The sequence below is a fragment of the Eulemur rufifrons genome, chromosome 29, assembly GCF_041146395.1.
Source record: "Eulemur rufifrons isolate Redbay chromosome 29, OSU_ERuf_1, whole genome shotgun sequence".
In the NCBI taxonomy this organism is placed as follows: domain Eukaryota; kingdom Metazoa; phylum Chordata; class Mammalia; order Primates; family Lemuridae; genus Eulemur; species Eulemur rufifrons.
The window spans coordinates 19,592,111-19,608,375 of NC_091011.1; the positions used below are offsets into that span (position 1 = coordinate 19,592,111).

Below are 16,265 nucleotides of genomic sequence, written 5' to 3' on the forward strand. Positions count from 1 at the left end.
TTATTAGATATAGGTTGCCCTTGGGTAGGGTACGCCCTTGAGTGAATTTACTTTCTTCAGCCAGGACAGTTCCCAGAGAAGGACTTAGCCGAGAGCTGTCAGTTGTCAACCCTCTGGGCAGCTGGAGGAATGAGAGCCTTAGCCCAGAAGGGGGACCTGGGTGGCTCACCACCACCTCCAACACAGTTACACTGATCTGTCTGGCTGTTCCTGTGCCAGTATCATACCATTTTAATTACTGTGAGTGATAAGTTTTAATATCTGTTAGGACATTCCCTTTAGTTGTTTTCTTTTTGTTATTTCTCTAGTTAAATTTTAGATACGCTTGGGATTTTGATTAGGATTGTTTTCGGTTTATGAATTAATTTGAGGGAGAATTCACATCTTGAAAGATTAGGTCTATTTAAGTAGACACAGTACCACTCTATTTGTTCAAATCTTCTTTTATGTCCCTTAGAGTTTTATAGCTTTTGAAAATCATAAATCTTGTAATTTTTTTGTTATGTTTTATTCTTACCCATGGATGAGCAGTTGAAGACTGACCAGTGAAGAGATAGGAGATTCTGAGCTTCATTTTACTAGATTTAAAGGGAGCCAAGTGGATGGTACAGGAAGGGGAAATTTGGTAATTATTAAAACATCTCAAAAATATTATAGTAATAAAAACTGTTTAGGATAATTTCTTTTCTTATGATGCCTCTACTTTTTTAAAAAATAGGTAATCTTGGCCAGCTGGTACCGGATTTATACCAAAATAATGGACTTGATTGGTATTCAAACCAAGATATGTTGGACAGTTACCAGAGGAGAAGGACTCAGTCCTATTGAAAGCTGTGAGGGTAAGTTTCTTTCTATAATATTGTCCAGTTATCTATAGTAACATAATAAACTTATACATCCAGCATAATAAACTTAGCCCAAAGTTAGTGGTATAAGCAGCAACCATTTTATTATGCGTGTACATTCTGCACATCTGAAAGTTGGGCAGAATATAGCAGGGTTAATTTGTCTCCATGATGTCAGGGGCCTCTGCTAGTAAGACTCAAATGGCTGAGAAGACCAGAATTAACTGGAGGCTGCTTCACTCACGTTTTGGTTCTTGGTTGGGGTGATTGTGAGGCTGAGCTCAGCTAGGACTATCCACTGGGACACATACATGTGGCTTTTCCGTGTGACTTGGGCCTTTTTTATAGCAAGGTATCCCAGAGTAGTCAGGCCTTTCCTATGTCAGCTCAGGGTTCCAAGCTGTATACCCTGCATGGCCTGTTAAGACCTAGCCTCAAAAGTCATATGGTACTGCTTCTGCTGTGCTCTGTTGAAGCAGTAACAAGCTCAGGCGGACTCAAAAATGGGTCATAGACCTCATACATCTATAGGAGGCATATAAGTGAATTTGCAGCCCTGTTTCAAAACCACCACAGCTACTACCCTGTTGTCATCTATGTTCTGCAGTAGTGCCATTTTTTCACATGGGAACCAAGGCAACCATTTAATATATCTGGCAACCATTTTCAAAATAAACACAGTTTAATGTAAATTGCTAGACACATAAAGTAATTTTTGGTTAGAACATATGTTTTGTTTATTTTTAAAGGATTGGGAGATCCTGCTTGCTTTTATGTTGCTGTAATTTTTATTTTAAATGGACTAATGATGGCATTATTCTTCATATATGGCACATATTTAAGGTAAGAGAATATTTTAGTATGTGTTTGTAAGATATACTAGAATGATAAAAATACTTGATTAGTTAATAGTAATTAATAATAATTAATAATTATTAGTAATAGTAATTAGTTAATCATTACTTAGCTGATAGTTCAATTTTATACCAATCTCATTCCTAAATTATCTACTTGTAGTTATAGAATTATTTCACATTTGCATGATTTCACCATTGGTATGGCCAACTGTACCAATGTTGTTTTAGAGGCGTAAATAGAGCATGGTGGAGATACTTGATAAATTTTAAATATTTATAGGCACTTGAGCATAAACAATATATATTATTTATATAAAATATAAAGGAAAAGACCATTATCAAATGATATGAATGGCTCTCACTTTGCTAATGTTAAAATAGAAGCATATTCTATACAAATATTTAATATCTAACCTGATTTACTTTACAGTTGAGTAGTATTTCTAAAACTAAAAGATTGACTAATCTTTTTAAGGACTTAGATGTCTATTTTTCTTCTTTTTTTGACGATTTACCATACTGTATATGTGTTTGAACTATTTTACCTTGAAGGTATCTTTAGAATTTTTTTCATTATTGTTCATTGATTCTTTGTAGTACAGAAGTACGAACATATGTATATGATTTTCAACTTGGGATAACGAGTTTGCATCTGCTATTATCCCATTATCTTCTTTGCTTTGGAAGTATTGCATTTGCAGTTTAGTACCTCAAAGATCTGTTGAGTTTCTAGCTCAGTGTTTGAGTATATAACAGTTAGTTGATAAGTATTGTCAAAGGAGAAAGCTATTAGAAGATAAATTTAAAATATATGTGCATATAGATTTAGGACACTTTGATGCTAATATTTCTGACTTTGGTCTAAGAAAATTCTTTTAATTATTTAATTGGGAAGATTAAAATGGAAATGTGTGATTAAAAGATGATGTGAAAGAGTGAAAGATTTTGTTTTTGAAACAAGGGACAAAGAAATAACTTAACCAAAAGAATATGGTAATCAGGAAGGGAGGCTGACTTGAGGGAAAGTGGGCCAGTGTGCTTGTATAATCAGCCAAAAGGATAGAAACTTGGTGGTATATATTCATTTTGCTAAGTACTGCCCATCTGTCTTATGGATAGCTTTATCACATTTGGGAGATTAAATTTTAAATAACAGAAGTTATAATGTGAAATATGGCATGATTGCTAAATTGCTAGTCTTATACTACTTTATTTATTTATTTATTTTTCTGAGATGTTACCCAGGCTGGAGTGCAGTGGCTATTCACAGGCATTATCATAGTGCACTATAGTCATGAACTCCTGGGCTCAAGTGATCCTCCTGCCTCAGCCTCCCTAGTAGCTAGGGCTACAGGTATATGTCACCATGCCCAGTTACTTTTTAATTGAAAGAAGAATTTCTAAACATTTACTAAAGAAAGCATTGATATTGTTTTCTTATAATTTATAACCTTTGTTTCAAAGGCAGAAGGCACAACATCTGCTGAACAGAATACAAGGTTCTGGTTTTAGTTGAGGGGTTCTTGGTAGTTTGAGCCCTGACCTGAACTTTCTCAATCTTCAGCCCCGACAGTGCCTGGTAGGCAGTTTTCTCCCTCTTTGGGAGATGCATATTCAGTTCATTCAACACATAAAGTACTTACTAAGTTTCTTTCTTAAGACTATGTTTGAGCTCTGAGTGCATGAGAGTGGCGAAGGTGGGAGATAGAGGTGGTAGCAGAATGTGTGTAATGGAAGATAGAAAGGAAAGAAAGATAAAGTGCTCAAAATTCCAGAGTAAGGAGAAATTTGTTCTGTGTCAAGGGGCCACTTTAGCTTGTCCTTGGAGAATCAGGGTTATTTGGATAGGTGGAAATGAACAATGAGGAAAAAAACATCCCAGGGCGAGGCAAAGATGGAAAATCGGGGTCCTGGGAAGCAGGTAAGCTTGACTGGGATGCATGTGCTTGAGAGGGCATCGTAGAAGATTAAGATTGGAACAGTGGCTGGGCTGGGTGGTGCAAAGCCTTGATACTAGGATGGTTTGAAACCTATTCTAAAGCAAGTGAAGAAAATCAGAAATTTGACCAGTACAGGGACAGGATTCAAGCTGAGCTATGATCTCGTGAGACCCTTGACCTTCACCAGACCCCAAAGTCAAGCAGTGACCACTTAAGCACAGTGTTTGTCAGACTGCAGGACATGACCTATTAGGGGGTTTTAAAATCAATCTAGTCAGTTGAGCCCGGCAATTTTTTTTTACATGAAAAAGAAAAGAATACAAACGTAAACAAATAGCATCTACCACACTTAATAAGAGTAGATATTAGAGAAACTTCTATTTGCTGTATGTATGTGTGTATGAATGTGTACTGAGCTGTAGTGTAAAGTTGTATTTCTTACTGTAATTTTAGTGTTAAAAAAAAAAAAAGTGTAGACTACTGCTTAAGGTGGCACGAGGGAACAACTCATACCTTAGAGCATTTGGGTCTTTCCAAATAGCTGTCTCTGGCTCTTTTCCAGTGCCAAGGGCTGCAGCTGATTTCAGCTCTGCCTGCTTGACTGCTTCCTGCCTCAGCCGCCCCTTTGGGGTTGCCCAGGTATCGTACCCTGCAGTGGTCCGCACTTGCAGCACACATTTTCCTCTTTCCAACTCTTCTTCTGCTGTTTGTGGGCTTTTCCTTAACCCTGAATAATCTCTTTAGCTCTTTCTATTCTAAATCATCCTGAACTCAAGGTTCTTCCCAGCACTACCCATCACCAATGAGCTTGCAGTTCTTGTGCATAATGGAGCCACTTGTATTCTCAAAAAGCCTTGACTCTTCCATTGCTCCCTGAGGGCAGTTGTATAAATAGCCCTCAAATGCTGATCCTGATTCAACATGTATATCATGTTGAATAATGTCTCTTATCACTTCTTTTCTATCAGTTTTTTTTTTACATTTTTGTATGTTTTTCACATGAAATATTTTTAGAGGTTTCAAATTACCAGTTAGTTCTTAATATTTTCTTCCTTCATAGTTAGTTTAGTCACCCTTCTAATTTTATGAGTGGGATAAAGCTGCAGACTTCTTATATTTGGGTTAAAAATAAAGAGGAGGATAATTAAAATTGTGTTTAGATTTTTTTTATAAACTGTGTTCCATAATTGAGAAATAAAAGTTGAAATTTGTCTATTAGATTAGAAGTTTGCAGGCAGATTAAGTATGACAGTTTTTAATCCAGAAGTATATTTGTTTTAAAATAAGATAGATGAAAGATTTTAGAAGCCAGATAAGCTAGTCTATTGCATCAGAAATGGAAGTAGAAAAAAAACCATAAACGAATGGTGAATGGGGCTATGCTGCCAAATTCTAACTTGAGGAGATGCAGTGAGATCTGTTTTGCAAACACAACTTACTCATGCTGGAATTCTCAGTATTGTAGTATTTAAAAAAAATACCCATTGTTAATTTTTTTCAAGTTGTATTGTTAATTCATAGTTATAGCTTTCTATTTCATAAGATACCCTGATGTTTCTAACTACACTAACAGTTTCTGGAGGCCAGTTTCTTAAGACCCAGGGTGTGTAAATCTCTGTTCTGCAGGGAGGAAGGAACTTAAGAGAGTGGTTGTTGGACTTTTAAACTACTGCCGCAGTTTCTTGTAGAGGAAATTCATATACGCCTAAAATTCTCTTATTGATAAATACCAAAATTTTTGTTATTGGACCTCAAGGCAGATATCAAGCAACAGGCTAGAGTGCCATGGTATCATCCTAGCTCACGGCAACCTCAAACTCCTGGGCTGAAGCAATCCTCTTGCCTCAGTCTCCTGGGTAGCTGGGACTACAGGTGTGCAGCACCACAGCCCGCTAATTTTTCCTATTTTTAGTAGAGATGGCGTCTCACTCTTGCTCAGGCTAGTCGAAAACTCCTGAGTTCAAGTGATCCTCCCGCCTCGGCCTCCCAGAGTGCTAGGATTACAGGCATGAGCCAGTGCCGGCCTGCAGTTTAGTTTGATTTTAGTATTATTCTGGAGTTTGAGGTTACCTCTAGCTAGGTCGTTGTATATTGGGGAGAAAGAATAGATTTGGATAGTATATTTAGCTATTAATTATTTACCCTTAGTGGTACACTGACACATGTTTAACAGCCAGCTCTCTGGCAAAAATACATACATACATCAAATTTATAAATTTTCCTGCTATAAAGGATGTGTACAAATAATAACAGGATTTCTAAACAGGATTCTTTTTTCCTTTCTTTTTGGAAACCGTACACCAGAAATACTCTGACTAGCTCAAATAACAGAGGGAGTGCAATACTGGGATACAGAAGTCTTGTGAACCAGAGAGTCATTGGAGAAGGGCTTTGTTTAAGGCTCATTCATCTGTTGGTGTTAGATTTATCCCTACTTGCTGCCAGTTATTCTTTAGTTGTCTCTATCTTTCGGTTTTTCCTTCTTGGTTCCTTCCCATCTACCTGGAAATGCCTTCATCCCTTACCCTCCCCTCTCAGAGGACTAAATTGAGACAGAACTGTTTAATTGGACTCCCCTTGGGTACCCTTGTCACCCCAATCTGCTCTCCCATCCCTTCCTCCACTCCCCAGCAGTGTTTCCCCAGAGAAGACTGCTGGTCTCATCTACCTCTCCCGCCACTGTCTTCATACGGTGCTTACCTGGCGGCCAAACCATTGGTTGCTTGGTTTGTTTTTGATCTTAGGATGGTAAAAATGTATAAAACTACCCAAGATTTTCACAGATGAGTGCTGTGCTGACCTAAGAGGACTTGCTCTGTCTTTTTGTGCTTCATTTTCTCTTTAGAGTTCTCCCACTGATTACTGCTGCCAACATCTTCAGAATTGCTGTACCTCCCTAAAACTGAAGGATGCACAAAAATTCCTTTCCCACACCTCTCAAGACAAGGGAAATGGGGTAGAATCATAAAAGCCCTTAAGTCTAAGTATGATTTGCAGATCTTGTGTTAGAATCTTTGAGCCCTTTCCTATTCAGCATCCTATCTGAGGGTACCTCCCAAGCACCCCTTTAGGTTTTTATTAATAGGCTCTTGAGCTCTTGGTTCCATTCTAGATTAAGCATCATCTGAGAAGGCCTTCTGGAGAAAGCAGTGGGCAGTGAGGGGGCTAAGGACTCATCCAGAGGCAGGCAGAACAATGCCCACGTGGAGTATCTGTCTGTACCGACTGATACCTTGCCAGTCACTGCTGCCTGCTTAAACTTTTGTTTATTATACTCCATGGAGTACTTTTACTGAACTTTACTTTTATATTATTCCTTCAGCTCATATTGAGGGTCTTATGGACCCTAAAATAATCAAAAGGCTCAGGATCCAGTTAAAAGAGTTTCTTCAAGTGCAAAGTGTCAGGGCGGTCATCTGGGTTACACAGACATTCTCACCAGAGAATGGTGATCAGTGCTCCCAGTGTGGGGAAAAGTGAAGATTGTTTATTTAAGCAAAAGCAGAGGTGCTGAACACAATTACAACATTTTCCAAAGGCTAACATACAGGTGTGAGATTTGATTGGTTACTATTGATTATGCGCTAAGGGAGTTGCTTAACATTTTATGGTAAAGCAGTAACAATCACTAGGGTCTCTGTCTCCAGTGTCATTTGGTCTAAGTTTGAATGAAGAACAGGGAGACAGTTAACGTACAGCATCTCAACACAAAGGTCAGGAAGCAGTAGTCATGTACCAGAGAAGAAAAACAGGCATATTATGTGACTCAGTTTCCAGGGCCTAACTTTTCCCCCTTGGCATAATAAATTTGGAAGGCCTTGAAATTTAATTTTTGTTTTACATAAGAAATAGCTACATGGAATTCCTTACTTTATGTTTTATGCATCTCTATAATTTGAGTACATCTATGATATTGCCCATTATCCTTTTCAAAAACAAAACACATTTTTTACATGTGAAGTGTGTCATATCTATGGAATTACATAAAACCTTTACATGAATATTTAAAGATCAGTAAAATGAATACCTGTGTACCTGTAACACTTAGATAAAGAAATAATAAATTATCAGAAGTTTTCGTACCCTAAAAATTCCTCTTAATGCATTCTCTTCTCCAACCCTCAGAGGAAAGGATATCCTAACTTTTGACTAATTTTTTTCTTGTTTTTCTTTATAATTTTACCACCTATGTATATGTCCTTAAATATAGTGTGTTTAGTTTTGAAAAACTGAATATTGAGCTCAAACACAAACCTAGCTGTTTAAGGGAAGGGCACGATTGCCATTATTATATGAAAGTTCCTAGAAGATAGCTGAACAGGGTTTCTGGGTCATGGTCATCAGGTTCCCTGAGGGAAATTTCTGGAACTGTCAGGAGCTCAGCTGAGCTGGGAGAGGGAGCTGAGTTGCCAGGTGTTGGAATAACTGGTTAAAGCAACAAGCCCAAAGTGAAGGAGTTAATCATTTCCTGTGATGATACCAACAAAAGCAAACTCCACCTGTCCACACCCCTCACAGGTACAGGGTCAGGTGGATCAGTGCATCCATGGGAGTTGGGTCTCAGGAGTCTTCTCACTTTATTACTGTTAATGGAGCCCCAAACAAAAGGCTCTGGGCTCTGAACAAAAGGCCCCTGCAGTTTTATGGGTCTTGAGGTGGGGGGAAGGACTAGGAAAAGAACAGAGTTTGAGTCAGAGTGGGGAGAAGTGTCTTCAAAAACTCCCCCACCAGGAAGCCTCAGCAGAGGCCCTGAAGAGGACCTTTGCCTGAGGCCTCAGATAGACCAAGGAATAAAGGTGCGTGGGCTAGGAATGAACATATATGAAGAGCTTGACCAGTCAGAGGGGCCTGAATCCTTGATTGCAGCTCCTCCCAGAAACTGCAGTGCATTGGCTCTGCACCAAGCCTGCGGTGAGGAGGGCAACTTTTCCCTGTGAGACCTGCCAGGCAAAGCCTTTGCCTATGGACAGGCTGGAGAAATACATGTAGGTGTCAACTAGGAGTGTGGCCCTTCAGGACATCAGTGGGCAAGATTTGGGAGACTCAGTCAGAGAGGCATCTGGCAGAAATGCAGTGTGGGCCAGGTACTGAATGTTAAGCAGAAATACTGTCAGGAAGAGCTACCCCCTGTTTCTAAAAACACTGTGTACCCTAGCTCTCAGGACTATATCAAAGCAGAACAACTTCTGTGAGTAAATGAGTGTCTTTAGCCGATGCCAGCACTAAGGCATGCAGGAGCCAAGGTAAAATACAGACAACAATCTGTCCAGGCTCACCCAGACATTATCCTCAGGTTAACTAAAACATGGGGATCCTGGGCATGAGTGAGTACTCGGTTCTGGACTGGCTGCTTTCTGTGGTTTGTGTACATCTGTCCTCTTGGCGTTTTCCTTTGCCATCCCATTGGGATGTCCTTGCCCATTCTCCTCTGTTGGATCTTCTGTGCCTGTATCCTGTTTATTCTTCTTTCTTGGTTTTTCTCACTTTGGTAGACCACATCTTCTAGTAGTTCTTGAGAGTGGGTAGATGAGAGGCGTATTCATGAAACTTAGCATATTTGAAAATATCTTTATTTTGCCTTCATATTTGATTGCTTGTTTGGCTGAGCATTGAACACTTTCCTTAAAAATTTTGAAGGCATCTCTCTATTGTTTTGAGTCAGATGGTGCTATTCAGACATTTTTAAGTTATTAAAATTCTTATACCTTTATATGTGACCTTTTCTGCCCTTCCTCTCTCTGGAAGATTGTAGAATCTTTTCTTTGTCTCCATGGTTCTGAAATTTCACAACAAAATGTCTTCGTAATTTTGCAGTTATTCTTGAACATTTGATGGGTTTTTTCAATCATATGTCTTATGCCCTTAATTTCAGAGAAATTTTTAAAAATTATTTCTTTACTTATTTCATGCCCTCTGTTTTCTCTTTGAGAACTTTTATTATTATATTGGGATGTTACATTTCCCTGTCTTCTAATTTTCACATCTTTTTACATTTTTAATCTCTTTGACTTTGTTCTATATTGTAGGAAATTTTATTGGCCTTATTTTTCCAACTCTTCTACTGAGTTTTTAATTTTCATTATCATGCTTTTAATTTCTAAGAATTTTTATTTGTTCTGTGAACATTTCTTTTTTAAAAAATAGTATTTTATTTTTGTTTCATGGTTTCAATATCTTTTCCGAGAGTGTTAATGATTTTTCCCCCCTCCCTGAATAATATTGGCATCTTCTAGCTTTTTTTTTTTTTTTTAATTTCTTTTGATCTGCACTATGCATGTTAGAAGCTTTTATCAGACATCTGGCAACCTTAGGCTGTCGTGATTAAGACTGAAGGACAAAAAAGCTGTATGGAAGCTCTAAATCATGGGTGGAATCTGTTAACATTGAATTTTTATATAATTTGAATAAATGTCATGAGAAGAGCTTAGAGTGACTGTCAGTTCTTTAGATATAAAAGAAAATATAAAGCAACAAATGTCTTTCCAGGTTGTAACAGGAAGGTAAAGTGTTTTATCAGGTTACCTGAAATAGAAGATTATAGAATTTTTAAGAAGTGATTGAGTAGGAGGGAGAAGACCTAAATGACTTTCGGAGACACTGTCTTCTATGTAAGAATATGGAATAAGGTAGTATTTGTAAAGCACCTGGAAGAATCCCTGCCTTCAGAAAATACTTTTTGATTGAATGAAATGAATGAATTAATAAATTATTGAAAGAAAAACTTAGTTCATGGTTGCCATATTTGACAGGCACAATAAAAATCTGTTATCTATCATATAAGCTTTACTAGCATTTACCAATTTAGGAAATATTTTTCCCAAGGGCTCATTCTGAAGCTTTCTCTCTGCAGATTCCCATCTTCACTGAAGACTGAAGAAATACAGTACATGTATAACACTAATGTGCAAGGCTCTAGTCTAAGCTCTTTACAGTGATAAACTCATTTAATCCTATGGTAACCTTATGAGATAAGTAAACCATTTCATAGATGAGGAAACTGAGGCACAAGGACATTGAAACATTTTCCTAAGGTCACAGACCTAGTCATTTGCAGAGTTGGGATTTGAACAGACAGAGGCTCCAGAGTGTGTGCTTTACCAGCTTGTAATACATTTTAAATGTTCTTTCCACAGTAATTAAATTATCTGCAGCTTTAGTTAATTTTTATTTAAAAATCCTGAGTAATGAAAAGAAAATGTTTATTCCATTTCCAAATGGAATAATCATTCCAAAGTGAGTGATATTTATGTTTCATAAAAAAGTTTTCATCTAAAATATTTCAGAGATAAATGGCACTTAAAAGAATCTGGACTTTCCATTCTAATTTTCTAGAATATTTACTATTCTGTAATATTCATAGTTCATTTCCTAAGAGTTCTAAGGTCCCAGCATTTTACTGTTCTTAATGCTAATATTTCTATATGCATTGTTTATTTTAGTAGAAGTTGATATGTAGAAGTTTACTCTTTCTAATATTGTCATTTATCAGGATCCTATTCTACTTTTGGCTATCATACATGTAATTTTGTAATTATTCTAATAGTTTTCTCCATTACTTTTCGTTAGAATCATTTTATTGACACTATGCCCACAAATTGGAAGGAAAGATACCATAATGTGTGTGGTGTTTGTTTCATTCAATGTCTATTTTTGTGATTGCACATTTTCCCCTGATTTATCATCCTCCATGTAGAAGCGTGCCTAAACTCCACAGTTCTGGGTGATTTGGCAGTTTGTGGTTGTTTCAGTCTGTTTTTTGGAAGGTTTCTTTTCTAATTGTTTTCAGCCTAAGTTAAAATATACTATTTTATTTCTTTCAGTGGTGAATAAAAACATCAATTTTATTTTATTTTTATTTATTTATTTATTTATAATTTTTTATTCAGGATATTACGGGGATACAGATGTTTTGGTTACATGTGATGCATTTGCCTCGCCCAAGCCAGGGCTACAAGCGTGTCCTTCCTTCCCCCATACAGTGGGTTCCACTTCCATTAGTTGTGGGTTTCCCCCCCAATCCCCACCCACTGATTATTACTACCATGTGAATACATTAGTGTTGGTCAATTAGTACCAATTTGTTGGGAAATAACATGTGGTGCATGTTTTTCCATCCTTATGATACGTCACTTCGAAGGATGGGCTGAATCTCTATCCAGGATAATACAAGAGGTGCTATGTCACCATTGTTTTTTGTACTTGAGTAGTATATTGAACAAATTTCTTTCTACTAATGTGCTCTACAGCTGGGTATGTTACTTATTAGTATGTTTTTAAAATTAATTTTCATTATTTTGTGTGTACATACATATGTCTTGGCATTATTTATTGAGTTTTCATGATAAAACACAGCAGCAGTTCCTTGCCCTGTCTCCAGCACCTCACCCATCCCCGTATCCAGAGAAAACCACCTTCTAACCCTTGAAACCTCAGCAATTCTGATATGTAAACCAGTGGTCCACAGTTACATTATTACAGCTGTATAAATATTGCTCACTGCTGAATCAAGTAGTATAAATAATTATTTATTTGGTAACTTAAATTTTTTCCTGTGCTTACTTATTGCCAATATTTTGTTTTCCTTTATTTCCTATATACTGACTAATTCCTCTACAGATCTGCAACTGAGCTGTAAGCACTTATTTTATACTTTGTTAAATGTATGTAATCCATTATATTTCAGCTCTCCTACCCCATCCCCGAGGCCTCTCTCCTAGAGCCTTCTGCATCTGGTTCCGTCCTAGATTGGGCCTTCGCTAGGCTCACTGCACAGCTGTTCCCGCGACTTTTGGTTACCACCCTGTTGAGAATTCCCCTTTCCTCTCTTGCATTGGATTCATTATTTGTTGACCTCTTTCTAGTTTATTTCATCATTTTGGAGAATCACATTTCTCAGGTAGTTCCCAAGAAAGAGTACATGAAGGTAATGTAAAAATACATGTACTTTGCATGTTTGAACATTTCTTTGTTTTACTTTTGTACTTGGTTACTGCTTTGTCTGGTTATAGTTTTATTTTTCTTCAGACTTTTGAAGCCTTTGTTCCACTGTCCTCTGAGATTCAGTCTAGCTTTTCAAAACTCTGGTGCTATTCTGCCATCAGTTCCTTTTGTATGTGGCTTGTTTGTATGCGGGTTCATCTTTTTATCTTTAGTGCCCGAAAAGGCCATGATGTGGTAGATACTGTACCATCCTTTTAATCAGATACTCTGTGGGTTCTAGCTATGTGAACACTTAATTCTTCAGTTTGAAGGAAAACTTTCTATCGCTATTTCCTTCGTGATTTTTTCTTTTCCTTTTTTTCTGTTTTTATCAAAATCCTGTTGATTGGATATTGGAACTCTTTAATTGAAATCTAATTTTATATAGTTTTTCTCCCTTATTTGTTACTTTTTATTGTTCTTTCTGTTAGATTTCCAACTATACTGAAGAATCTTGAGTTCGAAAATTTCTCTGCTTCTTGCATTGTCTCTGTTATCTCCAGGTCTCCTTTGATTTGTATTAGTTTGTTTTTCACCGTAAAAGCTTCTCCACAGCCTGTTTATCCTTAGCCTGACATTTATATCTAAGAATGAGGTAGCTTGTAAAAACTGGTTTGAAGGTTGTAAGGTGAGTGGTGCTTAATGACTGGTGGGTTTTATTATAGAATGATCAGACTGTAAACTGCTTTGTTGGGGGAGACCCAGGCCCCTTTCACCTTGCAGATCTTTCATTTACCAACTTCAGCAGCCTCTGTGTGTGGCCAGGAGACAGGGGAGAGAGTCCAGGAGGTGTGTATGATTCTTCATCACCTCAGTATAGAAGTGACACCCAGTACTGGTGACAATCCCACCATCCCCCACCTCTCTGGGGTATGTGGATACTTGTGTATTTAAGGTTCAAGAGCATACTCACCAAGGCCTGGGTCAGTGTCTCTGTCTTTTCCATTCCCTTTCTGGCAATTTTTTGAGAACTTTTAAATGATCTTTTTCGTGACCTTCTCTACATTTAATGTCTGCTATTCAGCATCCCCGTGGCCACTCTGATCTGTCCCTGATCTCTTCTTCCTCTTTTGAATATTTGCCCTTCTCTCTACTCAATTCTCCATTGCTTTTCAGCTTTTGTGAGAAAAGACTGGACATCCTGTTGTAGACAGAGCTAGTCAGCAGAAAATACCTTTTCTTCCACGTAAGGAACCAGCTAGTCATAGAGGACAGTGCATTCATCTTCCAATTTTCTGTTCTTCTCTGTTATCCTCTTTGGTTGTTGGAGGTCCAGAGTGGTAGAATGATTTCTTATCTTTTAGATAAATTTTTTTTTAAAACTATTTCTAGAAATGTTCTGGAAGTCCTGAGGACCTAGAAGATTATTGTGTATGTCAAACCCTTCCTCACTTTAATTTTGCTTAAATGTCTCCCTTTACATCTGAAGTGAATAGACATCATTAATGTAACCAGTTTCCCTGCTCTCTCTTCCCATGATCCAACCAAGTTACCTAGAAAGTACTCAGTATTGCTTTTAGGCTCTCTTGCCAACTAGAATAGCGTTTTATGTCAATTGTTTGCTCCTCTACCGTCCCCCACCTGTTTCAAGGAAAAGTTGAATTTCATATATTTTATGCCAATTTTTGCTTCCATTGTTTTATCTGATATTTTCTTTTCCTTATTTTAAAAAATCAAGCATTTACTGTTTATAGAGGGTGGATTTTTGGCTGAAAACAGGTCTTAAATAGGTTTTGAATTATACCATCTCCAACTTCTCCAGCTACATATTTTTTTGACTGTTCTATTAACTTGGCCTGCTAGCACATCTTTAATCAAACCCATTTGTTCTAACAGTTGTATATGAATATTTAAAAGATAAGTATTTTTATTTAGTATGCATAAATTGATGAAAATTATTGGTTGAAAATATTGGTGTCTTTTCTCCAAAACCTGCCCCTTTTTCTGTCATCACCGTCTCAGGAAATGACACTCCTGTCCACGCTAATGCTGAGGCTGACCGGCGGAGAGGAGACGTGCATGACGTTCCTCTTCCTCACCTCTGCAGTCCCAGGAGTCATGGAACCCTGTGCTTTATTTCCTGAGAATATCTCTGGAGTCCTTCCACTTCTGTCTTTGCCAGCACTGTCACCCTGGGGCACCTTGGCTTCATTTCCCTAGCTCCGACCAGCCTTGCTCCCCGCCAGGCTCTTCTGCACGCTGCAGTCCGTGTGATCTCCTCATTTGAGGAGCTGTGACAAGGACAGCTGCAGTTGCAGCACAGAGTTTGGGTAGGAGGACGAATAGGGAAAGGAGTCTGGAGGTGGACGCAGGGGCCAGAGCCTGTGAGGCATTTTGGACATGTTTCAGTGTTCGGATGCGACCCTGAGAGTAGTGGATGCCAGGGAAAGGCTGTGTGGGTGGTGGGAGTGCTGGCGTTGGGTTTTCTTCTTCTTCTTCTTCTTTTTTTTTTTGTCCACCTCTTTTCAGTACACACACAGTCACAGAGAAATTATAATGTAGGAAGGAAAATTCAGTGACAAAACAGAAATAGTAAAAATATATAGCACATACAAAATGGTTGATAGGAAAATTTGAATTGTGTATAGCATCTTTGTATATAACTTTTTTTTAATAAAAGAAAATACATACAGACTAAAATGCATAAATATTTTAAAGCTCTTGGGAAAAGTTTTAGATACTTCATTGACAAGACTAAGTGATTAGAATCCTTGGGTGTGAACATTGTTAAAGATGACAGGTGCTGCCACGTAGAGGGAGCAGGGCTGGGAGGCTGGGCAGGAGGCTGTTGCAGGCGTCTGGGCTGGTAGAAGAGGGTAGCGGCCTGGGCTGGTGTGGTGAGGGTAGGATGGAGGGAAGTGGACAGACCCCGAGATCTCAGGAGGCAGAGTTGGGATGGAGGCTAGGAAAGAGGGGAGTGATATTTCTAGGCAGGAGGAGAAGGGAGCATCTGGGAAGAAGCTGAGGGTGTCGGGTAGGTAGTTGTTAACCATGGAATGAAGGTTCTGGAGGGCACAGTGGAGAGGTCTGCATGGGAGTCCAGCAGTGTGGTGGATGGGTCAGAGCAGAGGCTCCACTGAGCACATGGCACCAATGACAAGCGGGAGCTTACATCTGGGCCAGTCCCAAGGGCAACAGTGATGTGAGGAGTGGTGTGTTTGGCTGCAAACTTCCAAAAAATGAATGCCAGCAGTCTTTTGATTGAATAGTAATTATGTTTCATTGACCCCTCAGATACCTTTCAAATATTTGCCACTGACAAGGCTCAGGGCTAGGCGCCTTGGCAGCTACCATGGTGAATTGGGAAGTTCACATTCCAGTAAATAAAAATTCTGTTTCTTAATGTTGGCAAAGAGTTAAATTAAAGGCATTAATTAATTGCTTGTAACAGACTGACGAGGACCAAGCTGAGAACTTTTCTTACCTTTCTTGATTCTCATTCTCTTTTCTCATCTTCACTGTCTCTTTCCTTAGTAACAAGTAAATCCCACTGGTAAGTATAGGGGAGGGTTCTTAGCTCTGAAACAGTCCTATTTGGCATTTCTTCCTTGGGCTAGCAAGTGCTGATGTCATATATTTGAGATTGGAGATCCTCTTAATTCAGTTGTTTTCAAATTATTCTCTCACTTTCTCTTTCTTAAGGA

At 38.3% G+C, this 16,265-nt stretch overlaps 1 protein-coding gene across 1 annotated transcript in view; it reads left to right on the forward strand.

Annotated features, from left to right (window-relative positions):
- DPY19L1 (dpy-19 like C-mannosyltransferase 1) overlaps positions 1–16,265 on the forward strand; it is a 106,596-nt gene that overhangs the window by 20,084 nt on the left and 70,247 nt on the right. Inside the window, exons 5-6 of the mRNA XM_069462573.1 lie at positions 719–839; positions 1,595–1,688. Of these exons, the coding sequence (XP_069318674.1) occupies positions 719–839; positions 1,595–1,688 (215 nt within the window). The remainder of the gene's footprint in view (positions 1–718; positions 840–1,594; positions 1,689–16,265) is intronic.